Consider the following 25,227-nt stretch of genomic DNA (forward strand, 5'->3'; position numbering starts at 1 on the left):
ATGTATCAGCACTGTCTCCACCTCCTTGTTTTATTTTGCTCTGTCTCATTTCCCCCCCTGCTTTAAACATTTTTTAATTCCAAAATACAGCAAGTTAGTAGTTTTTTAGGAAGCATATGGTGTGAGAGCACCTCATTTTACCCATGTTCATGTTTGTTTCTATTCACTGTACCCTAGTTACTTTTGGTAAACACTTCTTCTTTAATATTTAATGCTGCATCAAATCTTGAGATGCAGGTATGCTTCTCTCGGTGCATCAACGTCCTATTGTAAAAATGATAAATTATTGAGCACTGTCAATATATACAATTCCAACACTAACAATAGCTTCAGTGTACCATAATAAGAGAAGAAAATAAGACAGAAGCAGTCTGGTTAGACATAAGCGAGAATTGGACTCATTCAGTGGCAGGTTTGTAAATTTGTTTATGAAGAAACGAGTGATGAACCGAGATTACCTGTGAGACCAATTAGCCCCATTCAAGCCAGAATGTAAGGGAAGAGCAGCGGCAGTTTCTTCTGCAGTGTTAGAGTGCAGGGGGGAGCAGGGTGGAGTTGTCAGAGAAGCAGAGAGTGTGAAATATCTGGTGGAGACCCAAAGCCCTTCATTAGCCACTGATCCCTGTCTGCTGAGTGAGGGGCAGTCATGGGCATCACAACTCCCTTTTAGCCCCCCCCCCCAAAAAAAAGCAGCGTGGGGGGGTGGAGGGTAGATCCCCCCCATCCCCTGCAATTTAGCCCTTTGCCATTCATGCAAATTGGGTCTTGACATCTGCAACACCCTGCCTCCTTTCTTTTATACATCTTTATTCCATCTCTTTTCTTCGGATCTTTTTTCCTCCTCAAAGCCCCATTTAGATGGCAGAGCCTCGTCGCAGCTGACATGCGTTCTTTTATTTATAACTCACATCTATGTAAAGGCAGGATTTTTGCTGTGTGTTCATATAGACGTAAATATGCAGAGAACTGGAAGAGTTTATTAGAAGAATCGAGTTCCTGGGAGACTTAATTTGTTTGTGGGATTCTCAGTCCCGGTTTATGAGGAAAAAAGTTAATTGTTGTTGCAGGTATCAGGTTGTATTGTACGTTTTCAACAGATTGGAATGATTAAAAAAAAACTGTTGGAAGCAGTGAATATAGACCAAAAAAAAAAAAAAGCTGTAATCAGGCAGCTTGGCCCACCTCCTACCTCTTGCTTCTGGACAAACTATGATTCCTTGGCTACAGAAGTAAGGCTGAAAAGGCTTTGAAATGGCTTTGCTCCAGCCCATATTTTGGGTTAAAAGGTAAAATAGCCTAACTGGCTGTTAAGAACAAGTTTTACCTCCCAACCTACACCCCCCTCCTTGTCAGCCTTCACCCTCTATGGTAGGGATGTGCAGAGTAGGGTCAACTCTCTGCCTGTGAGAGGAGAGAGGCCTTCTATCGGTGGAGAGGCGATAGTTATCTCCAGCATTCCAGGGATGACAGAGAGATATCTGCCTGATGGCAGGGTTAGGGGGCTTAGAGAAGGGGGCAGAGATGGGAGGGAGGGAGGGGAAGAGGTACAGGAGTTGTTGAGCAACCGCTCCCCGACATCCCTCCTCCCGCCCCCACCTCCCTCCTTCCTTCTCTCCATGCCTTTCTTACTGCCTGACTGCCTCGCTTCCCCACACATAGAAAAAAAAAACATCTAATTAGAAGCTCTTATTCCACTTCATTTAAGGGAACACTTAATGATGTGTTTTTCAGGGGAGACAACTACACATTATTTCTCATGCAAAAGGAACCACTCAGTTGTAGCCCCCAGGATGCAGATACAGCTGTGTTTGAGATGGAGGTTTGTCCTCATTTCTCTGGGGTGTCATGGCTGTTGGAGAAGAAGAGAGGGGAAAAATGGTAGTGCTTTCTAATTCACCTTTAGCCAGTGTCCTGGCAGTAACGGGGGGTGGTAAAGAGGAGGCGGATGGTGACATCTGAGTTTGGCAGGGGGACTTGCTGAAGGAGAGAGTTTGTTGTAATTGCTCTGACAGGTTTTAAGGCTGTTAATGACTCCGGCCTGAGCGCTACCAATTTGTCAGCATGCTTGCTGTTTACTAAGCTGTTGTTTTATGGTCCAGTGCAAGGGCTGCTGCTTGTTTAAGCACAGATCAGGAAATAATCAGCGTAAAACACTGGCTGCAGTGGTGCAGCCACACTAATACAGTTCAGTTTAGAGCCCTCATCTACTGTATGGATCTGAATGAGTGCAGTAAACCATATGGCGTGTGTGGTGTGTGGTCACACTAAGACACACAAATTCACAGATGCTTTACTTTTATCTAAAAGTTAGAAGTTTGAGTGTGTGTGTTTAACCGGTACGGCAATCGTGTTTTACTTGTTAGCACTTGTCTGCGTTGTGTTTCACATGAATGTAAACCATATTGCTAGCTTGCGGTTATAGCAAGATGATCTGTAATCCCTAGTCGGCACAGAGAAGCAGAGAAATAGCCATTCCACTAGTGTGAATAGAGCTTCTATGTGTTTGTGTATGTGCCTATGTGAGAGATTGTGTGTGCATCAAGAGCATGTGGTCCCAGAGCCAGCAAAGACCCCTCCGTAAATCCAGAGTAAATAAAAGGGGTAACCAGACGGACAAAAGAGGAGCCCCCACTGCTTCTCTCATTCGCTGCCATTTGGGGGACTGAATGTGCTAAACGCCGCTTATGTTGGCTGAAAAGTTGAGGAGAAAAAGAGGGAAAAGGGAGGCTCTAAATCCCCCTTCTTCTTTTCACTTCATTCTCTGCGGCCAAGCCTGCATGGATAGAGGTGGTGGTAATAGGAGGGTGTTGGAGGGAGAGGTGTAGGGCCCGGTCACTATGGTTTGCTAAGGCCAGCGAAGCTCCTAAAGCAGCAAAACTCTAAGCTTCTGGTATCCATCTGCTCCTCTTTCCATCTAACTCTCCTCATGAGTTTTTCTCTTCCCCCCTTTTTTTTGGGTGAGCTTGGGTGAACACGCTTCACTAGTTTGGGCTGACAGGGGGCGTGGGGGGTCTGTTGTAATTAGTCACTTTAACCACAGCTTCCATAAGCCACTGCTTCTACACTCTTGCTTCATTACCCTGAAATAAACGCCCAGACTTCCTAGTGCAAAATCACTGCACAGACTTTACAATGATACACACACACAACATCTAAAGCTTGTCTAGAGGCTCCACGGTATGATTATTAATGGTATACGGACCACTCTGGAGTGTTATGTGATAACTAAACATGGCTGGATTTGAATGTGTTTTCCAGCTATTGACAAGTCATTATTTATTCACGCATATGAGAATGGCAAAGCAGCAGAGGGAGGGCATTCTTGTTATACTGATAGCTGCAGTATATGTTACTCATGGTCATATACACAAGACAGACTAGACCTTAGTGGGTCCCTAAGGGGCAGGATACCTACTAGACACAATACAACTTTTGCTCTAAAGTCATTAAGAGTCCACTGAAGTCTGCCCTATTCTAAGCAGAGACTGTAGGACACTTTGTACTTTACAATTTTCCATGCAAGAAATCCTGAAGTGACCCTGAATGTGCCAGCATTAGATAAGCCGAGTTGCAGTGTGTTTACAGTCCTATCCCGACCCGTTAATGAGCTCAGCCCTGAGACCAATTTACTCACAAGGAGATATATCTGAATGCATTTTTAATAACCACCCACTGGTGATGAGAGAGGGAATGTGTGCGAGCGTAATGTGCTTTGGACTTGTGCTTGTTTGTTTGCTAGTGCGCTCACTCATTCACTCTCTCGCCCTGATCGCGTCCGGTCATTGTCTTCCATCTTGCCTGATTGCACCTTCTCCACTTGCGTGCATCTGAAAATCTGCACAGAAACTTTCATTGCAGACACTTTAAGTCAAGATCTTGATAGCGTGAGCGAGGGAAAAGGAGGGAGGAGGAAAGGTTGAGGGAAGACAGAGAGAGAGCGGGAGAGAGAGAGGGGGGGGGGCTGTCTTTTTTCTGTCTCCAAGGGCGCTGCTTTTCCAAAAGTGCCTGGGGCTACACTCCAGCACCTCAGCTCCCCTAGGCCTTTCGACTGCCTCCTAATAGCCAACCCCCATCTGTGTCACATGGCCAGATGATGGGACACTCATCCCCCTGCTCTGCACTTTTTTTTTCTTTCCTGATTTTTTTTTTCAGAGTGCACATCCACACAGGTTAGAATGGCAGAGTTGCCAGGGAACAGTCAGAAGCCATTAGCGTTTGGGACAATTTGCCCTGCAGCGTTCCTTCTCTCGCTCATAAGAAAGGAGTGGGGGTGGATGCAAAGCACCAGCCCTCCTTTAGATGTAATGAGGTTGTGCAAGTTGGATCTTCTTTATTCTATTTCTACTCCTTCTTTTTTTCTTGCGTCTTCTTGTTTCTCTTCTTTCTTTGCTCTTTCTTTTCATGTTCTGTCCACATTTGATTTTTCTTTAGTCTTTATTTACTGTGTGCACATTTTCACATATTTGAAGTCATACAAAAGCTGTACACAGTTTGTATTTAAACTGTACACAGAATGAATGCTCGAATGCCACATGCCTGATCTGTGGACACATGTCAGCATCCGTGCGCATGTAAGAGAGCGAGAGGAGCTGAAAAGCACCGGAGTCTGGTTTCATCCTTGCGGGCTAGGGCAGGAGGCAGCGAGCATGCTGGGTAATGAAGTGACAGGTCAGTCTGTAAATACGCACGGGTCGCTCTGGCCCTGGCCGGGGGGGAGGCTATCGCATTGCAGTGAAAATGGAAACGTCAATAAAATTAATCTGCCAGCCTTTTGGCCACTGTGTGGTTCTATTGGATGAGCCTGACTGCTCACAGCAGGAGAGGGATTTGGAGAGTAGCTCGAAAATCAACACAAAACCTAGCGGCATACAAACAAACAGCAAACTGTGTATCAACATTATTCAGTGAAGCTCAAAAGCAGAGAAACAAAAGGGAGTTGGTTAAAATTCACAGCTCACTAGTTGTGTTTTTATTGAAGTTTGGAAGCAAACTCAGGGAGTTAGACTTAGCTTCCGTCTGGGTCACATTTCTCAGGAAGCCCCTCACAGTCAGGGTAGGGCTATGGCCAGACCAAAGTTTATTGTTTTAAGCTTTCCTGAACAAGGATTCGTACTTAGTCTGGGATTTATGGCATTTGCCACTAATGAATGCCCATTCTACAATTACAACACCCCTAGCCTGTGTCCCCATTCCCATATGTCCTTCAGAAGGACTGTTGCTTCTTTAACTTCACACAGGGAGCGCAAAGTCGGCACTTCTCTGTTTTCCTCTTTCGTGTGGCTCTCCACTAATGATCTGGAAGGAAAACACTGTGCAAGACAGAGAAGAAAAAGAGAGGCAAAAACAAGGGGAAGAAAAAAAACTGGGAAAAGTAGTTAGTGCGGGCCCCTGCTGTCCTTGTATTCTTCATTTATTTTGCATTAGATTACGCCACTAGTCGGATCCTTTTTCTTTCCCCCTTTTTAATGTTATTAGTTCAAATATTTATGCGAGATTAAGGCTTGTATAGGTGGTTGTGATTGATGCCTCTCCAAAAACAGGAGGACATATGAGTCTGAATTTTGAGAATGTCAGGGTCCTTCTCTTCCTTAGTGGAGGAGTTTTTCAGATACATAATTTAGATGCCCTCAAGGAAGGCTTTCAAGGCATTTGTGCCCGGGGGCAAGAAAAAATAACTATGACTGTTAAAAGTAAATCATTTTTGCTAATGCACAATTAATGCCGAGGAAGACGAACAAGGAAAAGGCAAGGGACAAAGATGGAAACTTCAATTTAAAGGAGAAATCGTGCCCGGGTATGTGCACGCTTTCCTTGTGAAATCAAACGCTGATGGACATTAATGCAGGCAAAGCCGCCGCTGGCCTGTCATGCTAATCTCGTGGCGGAAGCTTGGGGGTGGGGTTGTTCAGGGTTTCGGGAAGCCGATGAAGAGTCCATTATGTGCATCGAAGTGCAACAATGAACCACCCAAAATAACATTTACTTCCACGCACTTTAACTGGATGTCCTAAATTCATGAATTTCTGTGTGTTACAGTACATATCTGCATAACTCCATCCTGTCCCCTTTGGCTCTCATCAAAAGATGGGAAAAAACGCTCTACATTATGTCAAACATGCAAATTTAATTGAATTAATGACATGAGTCCATGTCTCTCCTGTACTTGAAGGCTCTGTGTCCATTTTTTTTTCTTTCCATCTCCTCCTACTGTAAAAATGGAATGAAGAACCCAGTGTTTCAGCGTCCAACCATAACATTAGAGTCATTAACCCCTATTCCCCTCCCTCGTGCTCTGGGGTATAGAGCAGCTCTGCGAGGCTTCCATGTAAGCCCCTCAGTCTCTGTACAGCCCTTCGTCTAAGGCCATCTAAATCCCCCTACCTCCATATATTCACTACACAACACTTGCTTTGCTGTGGAAATTCTTTTGGCCTTAGTGCAGCACTTTCCAATTCTTTCAAAGTTATCTGTGGTATTTGTCCGTTTATCCATCTTTCATGAGCCTTAAACTCAGCTTTGACTGTATACCTCTGTTTCATTTTTTTGCTATTGTATTCTGAGCCTGTGGTGTGGTCGGGGATGTTATTTAACCCTGGGTTTGGTTTCCGTCCAGGAGATGGCTTAGACAACAGCGTTGCATCGCCTGGCACAGGGGATGACGATGATCCAGACAAGGATAAGAAGAGGCAGAAAAAGCGTGGCATTTTCCCTAAGGTGGCCACAAACATCATGAGGGCGTGGCTGTTCCAGCATCTCACGGTAAGCACGGCCATTATAATTTGGAGATATGTCTATATTTTTTTTTTTTTAAAACACAACAAACCAAATAAACAGTTAGAGACACTCACATTCAAGACACATACTCACACGCACCTGTCACACAGTAGCTACTGAGGCAGTGGGGAGAGAGTGATGGCGCTCCTGCGATGCTCACTTGTCAGCCACCTGTCAAAGGGACACAGTGACCAGGTCAATCTAATCAGTTTGGGCTGTTTACTCTGCTCAGCACACTTTCTGTAAAAAAAAGAAAGAAAGAAAGAAAGAAAGAAAGAAAGAAAGAAAAGGCCCAACAATCCAAGACATATATTCTAGTATGAGATGCACTGAGGCTCTGGCCTGAACAAGTAGCATGATAAAAAAAACAACTTGGGAAAAAAAGAGAACGACTGTGATTGTGTAGCTGTGTAAAGAAGCAGGATGTGGAATTGAAGGCCTCTTTACGTGATCAGTCTTTCTGTGGACTAAGGGAACCTTAATCTACTTATCTCTCGATAAAATTGACATGTGTTAGTTTATTTCTTCTCCATAGCTCCATAGGAAAGTGTTTGCCGTACAATTCTGTCAGAAAACTCTGACAATGACTGATCAGAGTCTTGGATCATATGTCTAAATGTCACAGTAATTTAAATGTACACTGTAAAATCACAAACGTTATTTTCACGTGAGTATGTTTCTTAGTGAAACGGGGTGGTCCACATGTCCCCTCACCCTTTCTAATGTCAGGACATTATCAGAACATCAGGCTGTATTGATTTTGCAACACAGGTCAGATTTCAGAAGGAGGTGGCCACGCCGGGACACATAAGCTGCTTGAGCTTGTGGTTCCCCGTTCCAGGGAACAGGGACAGTTTAGGGGGATGGGCAAAATAAAAAAAGAAATGAGAGAGAGAATGTGAAAGTAAAGGAGCCTTAGTTTAGAGTCTTTTAGAGCATCCGCACATTTAAGAGGGTCATGTGCCCTTTGTGCACTCTGTAGCCCCCACCACCACCACAGTGCCCACTCCCAGCTCAAAGCCCCGTACCCTGATTACCTAACCAAAAGCCCAAGTAATAAGCAGCCAGCAAATACAGCCTAATTGAAAGGGCTGTAAATCCATTACATATTGGTCAGGGATAATCAGGAGTGCTTTAATCACTTTTATCTATTCAGGAGCAGTGAAGCTGCAACAGCAAAGCCCTGAGCCTCGCAGGCCTTAGCGGCTCCACCACGCCAGTCTGCACGCTTATTATTCTCATCATTATCAAAATGACTTCACAGCTGTTCGCGGCTCCCATCGCTCTATGACTGGAGACCTCTCACCAAATGCTACAGACCAGGCTTCAATCAGACATTAAACTTTTGAGTACCACTAACTGTTAGTTGAAAGAAAAATGCTGTTAGAATTTCCTGTTTTTGTGTGTGTCATTAAAACACAACAAAACAAAAAGGGATCCACAAATTATAAACACAGGCTTTATGGCAAGACTAGAAATTTTCTCAAGATTGGTCATTTTTCCTGATGAAAGCCCCATACAGCTTCTGCACAGACCTTTTGGAAGAGTCCCTGCCAATTATCTTTAGAATTGTTTTAAATTTGAATTGAAATAGCGGTGAGGAAAGGAGGGGCACATTTTTTTCAGAACGCTGGTTAATTCAGACCCTCTTTTTCCCCTTTCCCTCTCACCCCTTTATCACAAACCCTGCTTGTAGATGTTATCCAATCTTTATTTGTTTCTTTTGTGCAAAGCCTTGGCCAGTCTTGTACAAATAATAATCCCTCCCTTTTAACCTGCCTTCATTTCTCTACTGAGGAAGACGGCTAATTGAATTATCCCCCTTCTCTTCTCACCATCCACTTCTCCCACCCATAAACTCTCTCGCTCTTTTTCTCTTTTTCTCTTTTTCTCTTGCTCACACACACACACACACACAAACACACACACTCACACCCATTAACCATTCTTCTTTCTTTTAATTTGTTAAGCAAATGTATTTGCCATAGCTGGATGCATTTGTGCAAGGGTGAATTCTTGGGGACTTTGGCCCCTGAATGGCCTATAGCGGCATTCTGCCATTCACGCATTCATTAACTGAGGGGTGAGGAGTGAAAGGAGCGGGCTTGTATTTTCTCAAACTGAGGGGCCAGCATGGAGCTCCTCTTCCATGAGCCGCAGGGGTCTCTCTACATATGTTCTCAACATCCAGCCATTGTCACATCTTCTGAAAAGCTCAAAAGGACAGGACCCCCTTCAAACACAAAAAAACAACACAGGCCAGTAGTAACAACTGTTGGCTTTTAGATTCAGTATAACAAAATTGCCCTTTGCCTCTCCCCTCCCACCCTCCCTTGCTTTACTCTGACCTCACACTCTCATGGGAGAACTCACAAGATTGTTTCCTTCATGACGGTCATATATAGCAAGTAACCTCACTTCAAGTCATATTTACCGCTAATCTCAGTATGCCAATTTCCCAGGCAAGGGGAAAGTACAGTTTTTGCACCATATTGATCTCAGAGACAGTTCTTCACAATTGCGCTATCAGAGAAGGCGGCGATAACCCTGATCTCTTTTATGTCGAGGCCATATGCGTATTCACTGCAGAGCTGGCAACCTTAAATGCCCCATATGCAATTGGCAGAAGGTTGGACAGATCAGCTGGTGTTAGCTGGCAGAAGAGGGTCAGACTGTCTCTCCACTCCCTTCTTCTATCTTCCCTCCCACTCTTTCTCTCTAATACCCCCCCTCCCTCACCATGAGGTTCTGGATGTCTTCCAGCCACATTAGGGGAAGGGAAATCCCAGACTGTTGGTATAAGCTTTTCAATACTACAGGGAGATTATGTTATCAGAAAGGTAAACTTCACTGTTAGGGGTAAAATGTTCTGCTGCACTTCAAAAGCATGGACCACAGAATTCAGGATAGGAAGAGAGAGTCAGATAAGTAGATAGAGAAAGATTTCAGAGAACGTGTCAGAGTTGTAAAATTGCAGTGATGGGAGTTTTTTCCTACCGTTGCAAAAGTAATGCCCTTTTGTGCTCAGCAAAAGCAAACTTTAAATTTTACAATTAGCCCCTTGGCGCCCCTGGTCTTCCTTCCCTCTCAACCCCTGCTAACCCCCCGCTAGCCCTTACTCACCCCTGTAAAGACAAGGGTTGGCCTAAAATGAAAACAGGAAGCACTCAGATACAAAGATACCTCTCTGGGCTCTGGCCTTGTCTTTTTGACTAGTGTAAATTCTCCAACACCTATGAAAATAAATAAGGAACCTCAGGAGCAATCAAGGCCAAATTGAAAGTTTTCCTTAAATGTGTGCACTCAAACAAGGGAGTGAGGGATCGTAGGAGAGAGGGAGAGCGGTCAGTCAGACGAGTAAGTAGGTAGCCAACTCGAGCATCAAGCGTCTCAAGTTCTGTGCTGGGCCACCCTTTGGCCTGGGTGTTTTGGGAAATGCTGTTAAGCTGCTAAGCCAGGTGTATTGGTCCCCTGGGCTCCTTGAAAGGGAAGTGATATATCCTTTCGTCATTTAGAGAGTCCTTGGACTGTGAAGTAGAACTAAATGTTCAGCTCTGAAATGTTTATGTATAAGTAGATGGTATTTAAATGTAGCTATTAGTATAATTGGCTTTTATCATCCTAAATGTAACACCAGTACGAGTACTGACTAATGAGCTATGTTTTGACTGAAGCAATGAAATATACCTACGAGAACACTAAAGATACCAGTGCAGATAATACAGGTGTTCACCAGAGCGAGGAGTGTCTTAGAGTTAAGAGCGTTGTGCTGAAAACATCATTAGATACACTAGTGACAGTAGCTATCCCCCCTGCCCCACCCACACATACGCACACTCCCGATCCAAGCCCAACATAGCATTAGTCTCCATGACGACAGGGTGTCATCGTCAGGTCGAGCCCTCCTATGGGAGCTGCTCTCTCTGCCACCCTTTATAGACGCACATAAAAGAGTCGGCTAGGGTCATTCACAAGACATGGACGCAGGCACGGCCAAAACCTGGCAACGGATGTTTGTTCCATACGATAAACAAGTGTACAAGTCCATCCCTTAAAAAGAGAGGACATGTTGTTTGAGTAGACTAAACAGTCAGCCCTGTAGTATCCCCAGTTTTGTTTAAGCTCCTCTAGTCCTTCTAATCCTTGTGTGTTGTTCCAGTACAAGCAGCATTTAGCTGGTGCAGACACACATCTGCAAACAGTTTGAAATAGCCCTTCCTCCTTTTACATCGAACTGCCAAAAGCTATTTATTCCATATTTGTTGGTGCCTACTTTTTCTTTCCCATATACATGGCACAGTACTTTTTTTCAATAAATAAATAGTCGACTTACTTATAAGTTCATTTAACTGGATGGTTCATTTAAAAAAAAAAATTGTGTTTGATAATAGATCAGACAAAAAAAGTTTTAAATTGAAAATATTATTCAAAGTAACTTTAGCCGTCTTTTTGTTGACTGCAAAAAATAAAAATCTGTTTGCTTGTCCATCTCTCTAGGTTGTTGATAGTTTGGATGAACAAAGGAGAGGCAGGGGGTGGCTTTAGGGGTAAGAGCAGGGGGTGTAAGGAGGGGACTCCTAAGGGTCACAGAGGTGGACGCCTGGAGGAGGCCCACACACTAATCTGTCATGTGCTTGTTTGCCTCGGGAGCTCAAAAGTCAGTCCTCCAGTCACCCGTAGCAACCTGGGCGACAATTTGGTTCACTGCCACTGCCCAAATGTGTGATCATCAGTGGAAAACGCAGGAAAAAGAGTCATCACATGGTTACTTTTGTGACAAGACCCGCTGCTCCGTGTGTGTTTGCAAAACAGATGTTAGTGACAATATGACAGGATAGTTTGGTGATGTTGGGCACAGGGGTAATTGAAAGTCATTGATAATGAGTGTGGAAGAGACCTTTGGTGGGGGTGGGGGGTGGGGGTTCGAGGTTTGGTGCCTAGCTATTGTCTAGCCTCTGTGTTCTAATGCTGGCTGCTCAGCGACCCTGGAAAACAGACACAAGCCACCTCAGTCTGCCATCTGTTCTTCCCCAGCCAGTACACCACAGAGGGCCTAACGCAGCAGTGGCAGACCCTCACAGAGAAATGAGGCTTATTTTACTCAAGAATTTCAATCTACAAAGAAGAAAACAGAATGAGTAAATGAGTAAAATAAATCAAGTTTTTGTTTTCATTGCAGAGCAACTATGGCATTGTTTTCAAATGTTAGTGTGTCACAGCTCTTATGACTGACAAAAGCTTTGTTTACAGTGCTTTGGCGTAGATGGTAGGTGTTTCTAGAGATTTAGTGCTGTATTAGAATGTAATAAACCCTAATTCGTTTCATGCGCCAACATCAGACCTTTACACTTTGCCCTCTAATCCAGATCTGTCACAGTTCCACTTCAAAGCCAACTAACCCCACTTGGAATCTACTGACATATAAAGCGTGGCACATTAACCTCGCATTCACTATACGCTGTGTGCGAGAAAAAAAAAGTGTTGGCATGTTTTTTTGTAGTTTTTTTTCCCCTCTTAATCCCATACGCTTGCTTATCCTCAAAATGAGCATCATATTATATTGTGTATCTTTTAATGCTGGGATACCTGCACAAACACACCACTTCTCCTCCTCCGTGTTTCCTCTCATTTCCATCCCTTCCAGTTAATTTTCACTCCTGCTGTTTGCATCTTAATGCAGGTTGTTTAATGAAGTAGCAGAAATGAGTGCTTTCGCTGAGGGACTGTTTACGGTACATTCCCACTGCATGGAGGTGATTAAGTTGCGTGAAACTCCACAGTGTTTGCAAAAGAAAAAAGAGAGAGCAACCTACAAATTATCCTCCAGCAAAAATAAAATAATAATAGTAATAATAACACGTTTCACGAAAGGTGATATTATATGCATTTCTTTAAATAATGGTTTTAAATAAGGTGTCCCGGTTGAAGAGCTCCAGCACAGCGTGACTTTGACTGGCCCCTGTGGAGGTGACTGCACATGCCCTGACCACAGCAGACTACAAACAGAACTCAGCCTGTCAAGGCCGCTCAGATTTATAAACTTACAGCTCACAACAGTTGAGAGACTTCCAAGAACACACGTGCACAGAAAGGAGGATGCTTCTTTAAGTCTGTGTGCTCCACTGAGAATTGACCCCAGTTCAGTAACGTTTCCCTGCCTTCAGCACTGCTGTCCATCGCTTCTGTAGTAATAACACTGATCCAAGCTAGGACCTGGCTGAGCCAGCTCAGCAGGACATGGGACAGAATGACATCATATGTAGTGAGGGAGCCCAGCGTCTGCGATAGTGAACATGCCCCTGGTTAAAAAACAAGGTTATTAAGATGGTTGGAGCTGATTGTGTAGGATTTTCCTCCCTTCAACACTTTTCGGGTTATCTTATTCAAAACAAAATATATAAGAGGATTTTGGTTTGACGTCTTAAAACTAGTTCCCTTAAATTACCCCTTACCCTTCCAGAATATCCACCCGGCAGGCTGGTCTCATTGCCCCCGCGGTTGATTGCAGGGTTGTGGCAAGAGCTGTTAGAGCAGTGGCGGTTGCTTGCTGGGGACCATGGAGGCCAATGAGATTCTGCTGCAGGCCTCCAAGCTGCCCCACTATTGCTTTGATATTCATCTCACACCAAGAGGAGAAAATGCAAAAGGGAAAAGGAGCAGCACAGGAGTGGAAATGGCAAACCAGGCTAAAAAATGGGAGGGAGGCAAGGACAGAGAGATGGATGGAGGCACGGAGTATAAATCAAAAACAGACTATGTGTTTCACTGTTTGGTTTGTCATGGGAGCCTAGCTGCACCAAATCCCACTCCTGCCATTTTGTGTGATTTTTCTCCCCTCCCGTCCAACTCTTCTCAAATGCATGCTTTTGTTTTGCCCGGCTCTTAGTCCAGGGGTAGGCAGTGGGATTCCTGCACAGTGGGGTCCTTATAACTGGGAGCCATGCCTCTTGTTCTCACCTCTTCCCCCCACTTCCTCACCTTTTCATTTTCCCCCATTGATATCCTATCTCTATTCCCTCTCTGAACATATGGACTGGTTTTTTTAAGAGAGAGCTCAGTCCACATCAAAGACGCAGGCTGAGCAGGTCAATTTGTTGCTCCTTTCCCCGACTCTTCCCCCTCCGCTAGCCACAGTAGACCTTCCCTGCACTGCAACCATTTACCCAGAATGCTTCATTGCTCAAGCATTTCTGCTCAGCGCTTATACTGAGCCATGTGTTGTGTCTGCTCTCCACACAGAGCAGATGTAGTTCACTCCAGAACTCTGGATTTCTCTGTAGCCAAGTCCCTCCAAGATCATGTAAGGCTGAGCAAATGAGCATGTGTGATAGATAACAGTCTCTCTATCAAAAGTAGGCTTTATCACACACTGATAAGAAAAAGCAGATGGATAGAGGAAGAAGAGAACCAATGAAAAATCAAATAGGAAAAAAAACCCCCAAATATATAAATCCAAATCTAAGCAGAACAGGCCTTGGCTCCAGATGTGAATCTCTCTTAATATTGATCTTGGGGAAAGCCAGTCCCCTACATCCCCAGGGCTGTACCAACTGACACACAAAGCACCTCTCTAAAGCCAATAAACCCGCTTGTACAATTATTTAGATAAAGAGGGTAACAACAGCAGTATATGCCTACCAAACCAGCACCTCCTCCTTGGCTCTCATGCTCCTTCTCCAACTCCTGCTCCTCCTTTTCCTCTTTCTTCTCCAGCAATAGGATGAAGAAATGTAAAAGAGTGCGAGTGTGTGTGTGTGGAGGGGGCAAATGTGTAATTAGCCACACATTTCTGAATCCTCCTTAATGTTCATTACTGAAACCAGGGGCAATTACAAGTTCAAAGAGGTTTAGGGCACCCGCAGCCTGCATAATCAGTCACAAATTAGGCACCGCTCATTTGTCATAGCACAGCATGCACACAGAAACACACATGCATGCATATTGTCAGAGTTGAGTCATAGATAGGCTGACAGGCATCAATTTCCACAGAGGCACAAATCTCAGCTACCCGAAGGGAGTAAGTTAGGCCGCCCAATCCTCTTATGCTCTGAAGCTTTGTTTTCTTTACACAACAGCAAACACCACTGACACCTTCACCCTAACTTGCTCTATGTTACACTGTATCCTGCTTGCAGTCATCCTCTTATAAGCGTCCTGTTTGCATCTACAATCCCTCCCACCACCTGTCCTATCTTGTCTCCATTTTACAGCTTTTTTTTTTTAAACGGCTGTTTTCGTCTGTGTCAGTCTCTACCCGCCTGGCTGCGTCTCTGCAACACGTGACAGTGTGCGTTTCATGTCTGTCCCTGGAGGTGTATCTCAGTTACCTCTGGGGTTGGGTCACAATAGCTAATCCTGTCTTCAGGTGGCTGTTTAGCACACTGAGAGGAGAGCTCGCAGAACCGGAGGTGAGCTCCTGTTACAGGACTCCCTGACCAGGGGTCACCTCCAACACTGTCAGAATGCGCACTGATACATGCACAAACAGACATGCACTCGTACACTGGCAGATGCATGCACACAGGCATACTTACAGTCTAGAATACACACACACATTGAGCCTGCTTATCTATCCCAGGTGGCTCAGCCTTCATCTCCCCTCTTTTTTGTTCTTCTTTATCTTCCTACTGTAATACCGTTCATCTAGTCTTTCCGTGACTTCTCTCATTCTCAGATCACTCTGAGTCTTGTTCACATTAGGATTCCCTGATATGATCTCCATGAAGACTTGCTCGAGTGGCCATGCGTTGCCTGTCCAGCCCGAAAAGCTGCTCTCACACAGGGGCACAGTTAGGTCTCTAGTGAATTGAATGGAGTCCTATCATGTGTGGCTCTGCCTCAGCATAGTAGGAGAGAGAACTCATTTTTCACTGAGGGAATGACATCCATCTCAGCAGCCAAACGCTGGCTGTTTCATTAAGTAACCCATCCAGGCAGACAGATGTGTTCACCACACAGCCATGTTTGCCTATGCAAGAGCGTGTATTAACCCACAATCCTTTGGGGGAGATTAATAGGGTACCAGCCCCTTTCCATTGATTATCTCCATGCCATTTTCCCCTCCTTTTCTTGGCTAGATATTAAAAACTAATGAAGCCTATTGAAATCGGGAACCGCAAGTCTCTTCACGGATCATTTTAGGTTATTTGGACTCAAACAGAGAAGGATCTCTTTAAGGCACAGTTTGAGTCGAATTAAGAAAATAAATGTGGAGAGCAGTGTTGAAGAAACAAGAGGGAAAAAAGAGGGGAGAGTGTGACTGTAAAAAGATGTGTGTTTAAGAAACGACAACTCCACTCCGACACATGGAGCGGAGACATGGCAGATGTTTGCAATTCCAGAAGATAGCAAAGCATTCCTAGTGTTTTAGAGCCATGTCCTAATTGCCATAATGGAGGTGGTAAGCACTGACAGTAATGGAATCGTGGGGATCTATCCCCAGCAACCTGAATTAGGGGCTGCCTGGCAGATCCACTTCAAGATGGCCTGTGCTTTTATGTCGAGATGACTTGTTTTCACTGATCCCGTTCTCATCCTTGCCATGGTCTTAGAACTTGAGGTCTTTGGGTTGGTGGTTGGCAGAAGGTGGTGCAGAGATGAGGGGTGTGAAGTAGATTAGTATGAAAGATCGGGCCAGTGAGTGAGCAAAGAGTTAACAGCGTCTATGTGATGGGCTCACCTCTGCACCAGGCCTGTTGAAAGGCGGCGGGGTGCTGTCGGGGAAAATGACTTCCTGAGACATTACCATCAATCACCAGACAGGTCAGGCCCCCCAATCCCGCCATGAGGATGGAAGAGAGAAGAGGGGGATGGGGATGCAGGATTAGACTAGAGGGGACAAAAACAGGGAAGAAGACCGTTGAGGAACAGACTATTAACAATCTCTTCCTCTCGCTGTTGGACTGTTTTATATCCTTCTCTTCCTCTGCCTATCTGTCTCTTCATGTCTTCCTCTGTTTCTATTTTCCGGTCCTCCATAAAACGGCTACCCGGGCATTCAGGAATGGCCCCTGCTGGTCAGAGTCCTCTCCTCAGCTCAATTGCATCATTAATTATTCCACAGGCAGTGGGCTAGAAGCAAATCTAAAGAGAGGAAGAGAAATAGAGAGTGAGCAAGAGTTAGATGGGGAGATGGGGGGCAGCTGTCTAACACCCCCAGTTGGTCTCGGTCTCACTCTCTGTCTCTCTCTTTCTCTTTCCGCAAATGAAGGATGGGAGAGGGGAGGGGCTTGGGTTACCTCAGTGAGCGGTTGTGTTACATTCCTGAGAAGGGAGGTGGGGTTGGGAGGGGGGGGTTCAACGAGTTGTTGAAAAGAACACAGTCGCTTGTCAACAGCCTCAGAGCTGAGGAGCCATGATGCCTTGCATCAGGCCTGCAGGTCAGTGACCTTCTGTTGTGCCCAGATAGAGAGAGGTAGAGGAAAACAGTGAAAAGAAAAAAACAAAACAACTGCATGGATGGTATGTGTCACTGCTGGTCTGTGACAGAGGTCAGTGAAAACTCTCAAAATTTCCAAAACCTTCTCTTTACATCCTCAGCCACATACCACTGTACGTGTGCAGTGCCTGAGTGCCTGCGGATTATCCTTCTTCAAAGTACGAATAGAATAGAAGGGAGAGAAGAGGCAGTCGGAGAAGGAAAGAGAAAACGGCAAGCGCTGGCAGTCGTGCTAAAATGGCCCATTAGATTTAAGGAGTAAAAGTTCATCAGCTTTATTAATGGGAAGGTATATAAATGAAGTATGAATTACCTGACTTTTATGGAGTGGCGAGAGTGAAACTAGAGTGTCTTATGATATAATGTTTTAGTGAGCTGTTCTGAGCGCTCTGATGAGCAGGCTGCAGAGAGGAGGAGGGTGAGGAAAGAAAGAGTGGAGAGAGAGAGAGAGAAAGTGTGCTGGGGTCCCCTGAGTCCAGCGACTGGAAGGTTGCCTGATTGTTGCAAACATGTATAGCTGATCTGGTTAACTTGGAGACATGACCTATTCTATGGAAAAAAGTTCCTGCACAAAAATCTTCAGTTAAACATGTCTGCATATGCACATGCACATTTCTAAACATGCATGCATGCAAACATACGATAAATGCATAAGACATAAGCATAAGGACAAACACATATGCCAACACACACACAGACACACATGCTCCCCAGCATCCTGTAATAAGCAGTAAGCTGAGCTAGCTGATGGTCATCCTCCCATGGGGCTGCTGGGTGGCTGCCAACTTCCTGCCTGCTTTGTCAGTGGATAAAGCGCCTAACAAACGAGAGGGCTGTAGCTAGGCAGGCCAGCCAGGGCAAAGGTCACCTCGGCCTGCGGGCAGGATTGAGCCTAAGAGCACTACAAGCAGGGAGAAAATAGGATGGAAGAATGTACCTAAAGATTGGCTGCTATTGACCAGACTAAAAGCAACATAAGCCTAACAGGCTCTTCTCTTCTCTTCTCTTCTCTTCTCTTCTCTTCTCTTCTCTTCTCTTCTCTTCTCTTCTCTTCTCTTCTCTTCTCTTCTCTTCTCTTCTCTTCTCTTCTCTTCTTTTCTCTTCTCTTCTCTTCTCTTCTCTTCTCTTCTCTTCTCTTCTCTTGGCAGCACTTCATAAAGGCATTTTAACTCCTGTCACATGCCGACTCTCCTTTGAGAAACATTAAGAAAGTGAAAGATCCTGAGGGCATTTGTCAGTCCACACAGCCCCATGCAGCCAGCCGCCCCTGGGTGTTGAGCAATGACAGGAGATATCTCCTTGACTCATACACTCCTAGATGAAAGGGGAGCTCAGAAGACTTGCATTTCTGAAAGGCAAAAACTGTAGTCAGTAAAGAGAACAGACACAACAGGTAGGGGCAGGGTGGTGACTGATCAGGGCTTGGCTGACTTTGTTCCCTGGAAGTACTTGTGATCTCAGATGAATGCACCTATGCTTACTAGCAGCTATGTTCGTCCGGCTCACTGACAGAGACGTGATCTGAAGTGTCTGCCTGCCATGGACCTTCTTTTACTGGCAGAGGGTAGAGAAAAAGGGAGGCAGAGGAGGAAAAGAGATAAAATGTTTCTTTCCACCCCAGCTGTCCATTTGGAGGGGGAGAAAATTTGACATGGTTGACTTGAACACATTTAGCATCATTAGCAAACAGGAAGTGTCCCCCGCAGCTGTTTTTTGGTAGGGGAGGGGGTGTTCCTGACTGCAATGTAATGGACAAATGTTACAGACCGTGTTTGCCTTTGATTCTTGACCTGAAAACAAAAATTGACATTACAAATGTCCTATGATATCTTCCAAATTGGCTTGACATTCCACAGTGGGCCCTGGGGGTTTCTTGTTTGTCCTCTGTAAGTGGTTGTGCTCTCGTTGTTGTGTCCTGAGGCTTACTATTAGAACACACTGGCCTTTCTCTTGAGAATGTGGAGTCTTAAAGAAACAGAGGGAGAGAGTAGAAAGAGAGAGGGATAGAGCTAAAGGAGGTTCTGGATGTGTATTTGAATACTTATTCTCATTAAGTTAGTTCACAATGAAAGGGAGAACCGTCAAGTGGAAGCTCTCAGAAGCTTCTATTTGAAGAGCGAACACCCCCCCTTTTTTCTGTAGCTCAATCTGTCCATCTTACCAAATGAATCTGTTTCTATTTCAATTGAAGATCAGCCCCACTTTACTTTGACTTAGGAAGTTAAACAAAGTGTAAGGAACACAATAGAGTAAGAGGGTAAACTTAGAGCGACTCTGTATGTTAATATTAAGTACTTTTTCCAACAAGCTCTTAGTTGTAAGTGCTTTACTGTCTTGACACCAGCCCCTGTTTTCCTGACATTTTTATTGGATGGTTTCCAACTGTCTGTATTCCTGTAGTATACGTTTGTGTCAAATGTACTTTGATACAATGTATTTTTAATTGATTACAAATTACTTTTTAAATCAGTTGCTCATAGCTTCTAAAAAATGTAATGTTTCAGCCCAAGAAAACGCCTGCTTCCTTTGTAACATGTGCACACTGCGTGTTACTAAACCAGTGCCGATGTTTATTCAGAGGTTCACGTTGCCATGACTTTGTGACTGGCAACAATAACGCGTGGAGCTGTCTCATGCAGGCAAAGTGACCAGATCAACTGTTATGACCAACCCAGCAAACCTCTAATGATCTCTTCATAGGTTTGAAAAGTACTGTGCAAAGGCAAAACACCAGTCATTTCACAACTCTAACAAGCAACATCATAGCACAAAATGGAACAGGAGAGTCATTACTAAGATTTTTTTTTTTTTTTTAAATCCACCAAAGGTTGGAAAATGTATACCAATAAAGTTTTAATAGGAACAAATCCCTTTGTAGGATGATCCTTTGGCTCGGCTGTAGTCATTGCAAGAACATGTTTTAAAGATTTCTTGAGAGCAAGTAGTGAGCGTGGCTGTGTGTTGACATCATGCAAGCTAGAAAGGAGAGCAGAACAGAGCTGGGTGCCCCTGAGCAGGCAGTTACCACAACAAAGCCAGCAGCCTGGACTGAAAAACCAGGCCAAATTCCTGCCCTCTAGGACCTGGCTTAAAGCTTGAGCGGAAACTTTGAAAAAGGGGGACGAGACGAGATGAGAGGAAAGGAGAAGCGATGAGGTGAACTAAAGAGGGTACGAGATGAGGGCAAAGAGGTTAGTGAGTATAGCGAGAGAAGTATTGCTGTTGGGACCTATAGAGTACAGTGGGAGAAGGAGAGATTGAAGGAAACGAGAGAGATAGAAAACCAGGGCCCACACTGCAAGGATGGAAGGATCACGTTCCTCCTCTTGAAAGCACAGGGTCAGCCATGCGGTGAAAAAATAAGCCATGATCTCAATCTGACGATTAGACAGGCGCATTTCTGTGTTATGTCTCCGGGCCACAAGTGGGTCTGCAACACAGCACACATGCAGTTTGTAGATATAACTGTTGGCAAAGACTAATAGATTTGTGGTTGAGCTCAACAGAAACTCATTTGGGAGTTTCATTTTGATTTCTGTGTACATAATGAGCAGGGTTTTTTTATTTATTTTTTTAAACATTTTTATCTCCTCTATTGGATAAAATGATATCTTTCATTTCATTATGCATGATAGAATTTGGAAGTGTTACCCTAAAACATCGCGCTCTTTTTGTTGGTCGATCGCTAAGTCTGGAGGTGCATTGGGATTGTGTGGGAGTGATTGCTATTTAGCCTCATGGAGCTTGGTACAATCAGATGCCTATATCTTTCACATCCTCCAGGGTTATTTCCTCACCCTCTCTTCCATTCATTCCTCCCTCTTCTGACTCCCCGCACCCGCTCTTACTCTTGCTGGAGCTTGGCAGGCAAACGGGGCAGTTATGCCGTAGAGCTTCTCTACAACCTTGCACTGTCTCCAGTGAACATAAATTAATGGTGTAGAGCAAACAGGCTGCTGGCAGAGGTCCAGGAGCTGGCTTCAGGAGCCCAGCCAGCGATTGTTGTGGGGGGCCGTGGCAGCAACAGCAGTAGTAGTACTGATACACTGCCAACCAGCCAGCCAGTCAGAGAGGCAGACAGACAGACTGGGGGCCCTTTTGCTCTATAATAGATGCCGCAGGCCTCACCAGTCCACCTTGTATTTGCAATCATCACTGTTTTACTGTCAGAGGGCAGTCCACTGAGAGCCCTAATACTTACTGTGGAAGCTTTGGAGTTTGCAGCGAGAGCAAGACAAGTGTAGTGGTATGTTCTGAATGCAGATCGTATGAGGTGTAGATATGGATGTACTTTTATTTGCTGTTATCAAAGGTTGGCATGCAGTGCGTGCGGTTTCTTGTTTGGCATCATGTGAGTTCTGTTTATAAGCTGGCAGTATCCCTGTGTGTGTAGTCGAGTGAGAGCAAGAGCGAGAGAGAAAGGGAAAGCAGCAGGGTTGAGTCATTGAGTCATGTGGCATTCTTGCCTGTTTTCAGACTGTTGTCAGGAAGCAGTGTAGTTCCTAGTGAAATAAAACAAACACCCAAATAACCCTCAACTGCCTCCCATCTCCATTTCCCCCAAATCACACAAAGACAGGGAGAAAGAGAGAACAGAGTAGAGAAAATTGGAGATGAGCTTGAACGTAGGGAAGGACAACAGCATTTTTTTAATTTTCAAAAGTCCCACATATGTATACCCAAGTTTGACATTCTTACCATTAAAAAATCCATTAAAAACATCGCAGTTATTTGGAATCAATTACATAAATAAAACTGATCTTTTAAATAGTAAAGCTGGATTATTTACCAATTGCAAATTTCTTGCAAATTTGTACTCACTATTACCAAATTCAACCACAAATATTTTTTTGCATTTATTCAGACAAATTTGAAAAGTTGATTTCTCAGAAATAGAAGGCACTTCTCTTTTTAATTGTCATGTGTCCGTCCATTTGATGTCTACAGATGGACGTAATTAACTGTATTTTTCAATATAAATCACAAAACCTGTCAGAAACCTGCAACTAAAAAGCCAAACATTAGGTAGGCTGTGCGCATAGTAAACACTCGCGAGGATTCAAAAACTCCAACTGGATTTATTTGTCATATCTGTTTGATCTCTCAGTAATGCTGATATGCATTCAATCTCATTGTCATTTGTCAAAGAAGCCAATTGTAACATTATTAACAGCCCCAACTTGATATTTAAAATGTGCCAATCTTACCCCAGCTCAATGCCGAATCCATATTAAAATGTCATTCCTATATTTGATTGCATTTATTTCTGACAGTGAATATTATTATCATCCTCCAGTCACTTTGATTAAAAACAAATATGATTCCAATCAGTGTGTGGAAGGCGTATATGAAAGGAAATATTGAGATGCAATATTTCCGTAAATTTAAATACAGAAGAGTCACAATGAAGTCCATCAGTGGCTCCAACACATGAAAAAGTTCTATATCTGTGTAGCAAATACTTTTTTTAAAATTTAATTAAAATTACCATGAAAATCAAAAAGAGGTTAAGCTAAATCACCCCATTGATCCCGAGTATATTCTTTGTGTTGTCATTGCACTGAGGGTAAACAGCCAATGGCCTTTGATTTCCTGTGAGTCATTAGCATGGAATTGGTTTGCAAGCCACTGTAACCTTGTGACCTGCCTCTATAACTCATGTCACACACTGATGATGTAATTCATCAATGGGGTCCAACTGCAGCTCATGCAAGGAGCTGCAGGTTCAGGGGGAGGAGTGGAAGCCGCAGAGCAGGAAAAGTGGTGGGGGTTGTACGGAACAGCCGGGATAATGACCGGGCCGCGGGATTTGATGATGGGTGCATATAGGTGTCAGGAGAGCACAAAAGTGATATATGACAAACTGGATGTTGGATGAGTAGATAGGTGTGCAAAAGGTGTGGTGTCAAGTTAAGACGGATCCAGCGGTAGATGTAGTTATTGCATACAATGAAATGCCAAGCCGCTAAGCTGGGTTCAGGCAGGGGGTGGTGGGGGTGAGGGTGGGGTGGGGTCAAGGACCGTACGCAGCAGATGCTAGAGCTACCTCAGCTTGTAATGTTCAGCAACCACAGGGGCCATTACATCCAGCACTATCAGAGAGCACAGAGCACATCAAACCCTGTAATTTAGCCAGCAGTCGGTCACACACACACACACACACACACACACATCGAAGCACAGACACAGCTCAATTCTTAGGAAAAGACAGAATATGGTCCACCTGCATCGGTGTTTGTGTTGATGTTTGTCTGAGTGGGTTTTGTTTTTTTTAAGGTCAGACTGCAGGAGCTAGACAACATGTGCACATCAGGATAATGTGCCCTGTTCCATTAACAGGTTTCAGAATAATTAACGGGGTTGTTTCGATCCGAGACTCGCGCTGCCGGGACAACAAATTGAAACTGCTCATGTCTGCCTCTAATTATTTATAGACTGCTTTACATTTTGTGGTCAATCTTCTTTTAAGGATATTGGCTGTGGTGTTTGTAACTGAACATATTGAGTGGTTCCAAAGCCAGTGGGGAGGTTATCAATACCATCTTTGATCTTCCACTGTGTTTGTGTTTCTTCCATTAAATACTCATGTCATATGTCCCCTGATGGTAGAGAGGGACATCTCCAGGAAGATACACATTGGAGTTGGGGTTTTTTTTTCAATCAATTCGCATTCATAGAAGATTTTGTCATATATATATATATATATATATATATATGTATATGTATTTTTTTGTGGCAGTTAACAATCAGAGATTACTTTGAGGTCTAAATAACCATTCTCCAGTTTCACAGCTACTCCAGACTTGTAACCACTAGGCCCACCATGTCAGCTTGTTTCTCATGTCCGTGTGTGTATGTTTGTGTGTGTGTGTGTGTGTGTGTGTGTGTGTGTGTGTCACCAGGTCTGGCTTGCATTCTAATTCATAAAAAAATCACACATATGTCAGGCATGGAGGGTCAGCAAAAAATGCAAGACAAAGAATGCCGAGCAGAGATGAAGAGAAGAGACTGATTATGTGCTCACGCTGTTTGTATGTTGCAGTCTGTTTGCGTTTAGATTTGTTTCTCTGTGTGTACGCTCATCAGTGCCTATGGGCGAATGCTTACAAGTATTAAGATTGCAGGGGGTGATCATCTGACACAGGGAGGTATAAGTAAGGAGGGGAAGAGGTATGAGCTGAACGAAATAGGATTTTTTTTTTCTTGTCTATGCGGTCAGAGTAAATCTCCTTACTCAGGGGTTTTGTGTGCGAGGGGGGCTTTAACATCCCCACTCTCCTTGATGAGACATCTTTCTTGTTTGTTCAAACCATTCATTACGTGGTGGCTGTTGGACGAGCCGTGCCGCTGGCCAGCGTATTTATCACCAGGCTAGAGCGCGCTCTGGCTGACAGTAGGCGATTGATGACCGGGTCTGGGGCTGAGAGGCTGAGGAAGCCTTAATACAATGTAAATGACCCACTCCCATTTCCAATTTAGGCTGCTCCTATCTCCACACTTCCATACAACATCATCTTTAGCCAGCTCTCTACTTGTGTAGGTTTTTGGGCACATTTGCATACTCAAGGTTTGTATAGTGTATACTGAGAAGGAAAAATGGATAAAAAAAAGGATATATATATAAACTAGAGCTTGTATCTTGTGCACCCTGTGGCTTCTCTTGAAAATGTTTACACAGAGACACACGCAAATGTGCATACACACACACACACACACACACACACACAATACCTTAGCAACTCTGTCTCCGGTAGCCAAGGAAATGTCAACACCTGGCAATCAAAAAATGTATTTCTATGCAAGCATTATCATCTTTCCTTTGTTAATGATTTTAGCATATTAAAAAGGACTAAGTACACAAGTACAAATCAGATTAATCCCCCTCTGCAGCCGGGAGTCATTATTTGTCCAATCTCAGCCTTGTTTGTTATTAATTGTGCACATTCCTCAAACCATTTTTTCATCCTTTCTTTAATTAAAACAGACTACATTTAAACAGGCAGGGCTACCTGAAA

General features: G+C 44.1%; 1 protein-coding gene across 8 annotated transcripts in view; it reads left to right on the plus strand.

Annotated features, from left to right (window-relative positions):
- The window catches only part of meis2a (Meis homeobox 2a), a 78,111-nt gene that overhangs the window by 26,963 nt on the left and 25,921 nt on the right, over nt 1–25,227 (plus strand). For 7 of the 8 annotated variants that reach the window (XM_003442947.5, XM_005477175.4, XM_003442948.5 and 4 more), the window contains one exon: nt 6,614–6,759. In XM_003442947.5, the coding sequence (XP_003442995.1) occupies nt 6,614–6,759 (146 nt within the window). The remainder of the gene's footprint in view (nt 1–6,613; nt 6,760–25,227) is intronic. The other variant, XM_005477174.4, reaches the window with a different exon arrangement.

The sequence above is a fragment of the Oreochromis niloticus genome, linkage group LG19 (genome assembly GCF_001858045.2).
Source record: "Oreochromis niloticus isolate F11D_XX linkage group LG19, O_niloticus_UMD_NMBU, whole genome shotgun sequence".
In the NCBI taxonomy this organism is placed as follows: domain Eukaryota; kingdom Metazoa; phylum Chordata; class Actinopteri; order Cichliformes; family Cichlidae; genus Oreochromis; species Oreochromis niloticus.